The sequence below is a fragment of the Aptenodytes forsteri genome, unplaced genomic scaffold, assembly GCF_000699145.1.
Source record: "Aptenodytes forsteri isolate BGI_AS27 unplaced genomic scaffold, ASM69914v1 Scaffold136, whole genome shotgun sequence".
NCBI classification, from domain to species: Eukaryota; Metazoa; Chordata; class Aves; order Sphenisciformes; family Spheniscidae; genus Aptenodytes; species Aptenodytes forsteri.
In genome coordinates this window covers 1,756,712-1,757,388 of record NW_008796111.1, presented here as the reverse complement: position 1 = coordinate 1,757,388, position 677 = coordinate 1,756,712, and the positions used below count along the sequence as shown (strand labels likewise).

Here is a 677-nt window from a genome sequence, read left to right as displayed (position 1 = left end):
GCGGCCGTGCCGCAGCGCAGCAGCCGGCGCCATGCCGACCAAGAAGTCCTTCCGCCGGCGGAGGGAGGACTCCGAGGAGGAGGAGGAGGACGAGCAGGTCGCTGAGGAGGTCAGGTGGGTCGGGAGCCGGCGGAGAGCCCGGCTGGGCCCACCTCTCCCGGGGCGTTCGGGCGCGCCCGGCCCTGGGGGGGTCGGGGACGGGGAGGGGACCCCGGGTCTGCGTTAGTCCAGCAGTGCTGTGTCCCGTCGTGTCACGCCATCGCGTCACGTCGTCTTATCGTCACGTTACGCCGTCGTGCTGCAGCGTTGCGTCACATCATCACATCGTCGTGCCGCACCGTCATGTCACCGCATGGCGTCAGACCGTTATATCGTCACGCCACGCCGTCACGTTGTCTCCCATTGTGACGTCCCACCGTCATACCCGCCCCCGCCGCGGTCCGGCCGCAGCCCCGCGCAGGCCCGTGGCACAGCCGCCCGAGCGGAGCCCTCTCCCGCGGCGATGGGGGGGTCGCCACCCGGGTACGGGGCCGGGCGGGGGGCGGCTGGGAAGCCGGCTCCGCCCCGCGGGGGCAGCGGGGGCGTCTGAACCTGCCGGGGCCCCCGGCCGCTCCGGGAGCTGGGGAAGGTCTGCTCCACGGAGACTTCTCGCCTTCCTCCGGGGCGTGCCGGCCGGG

At 73.9% G+C, this 677-nt stretch overlaps 1 protein-coding gene across 1 annotated transcript in view; it reads left to right on the top strand.

Annotated features, from left to right (window-relative positions):
- Positions 1-6: 6 nt before the first annotated feature.
- CUNH9orf78 (chromosome unknown C9orf78 homolog) overlaps positions 7-677 on the top strand; it is a gene marked incomplete at its 3' end in the record, with an annotated part of 5,731 nt that continues 5,060 nt past the window's right edge. The window contains exon 1 of the mRNA XM_009287012.1: positions 7-114. Coding sequence (XP_009285287.1) covers positions 32-114 — 83 coding nt within the window. The remainder of the gene's footprint in view (positions 115-677) is intronic.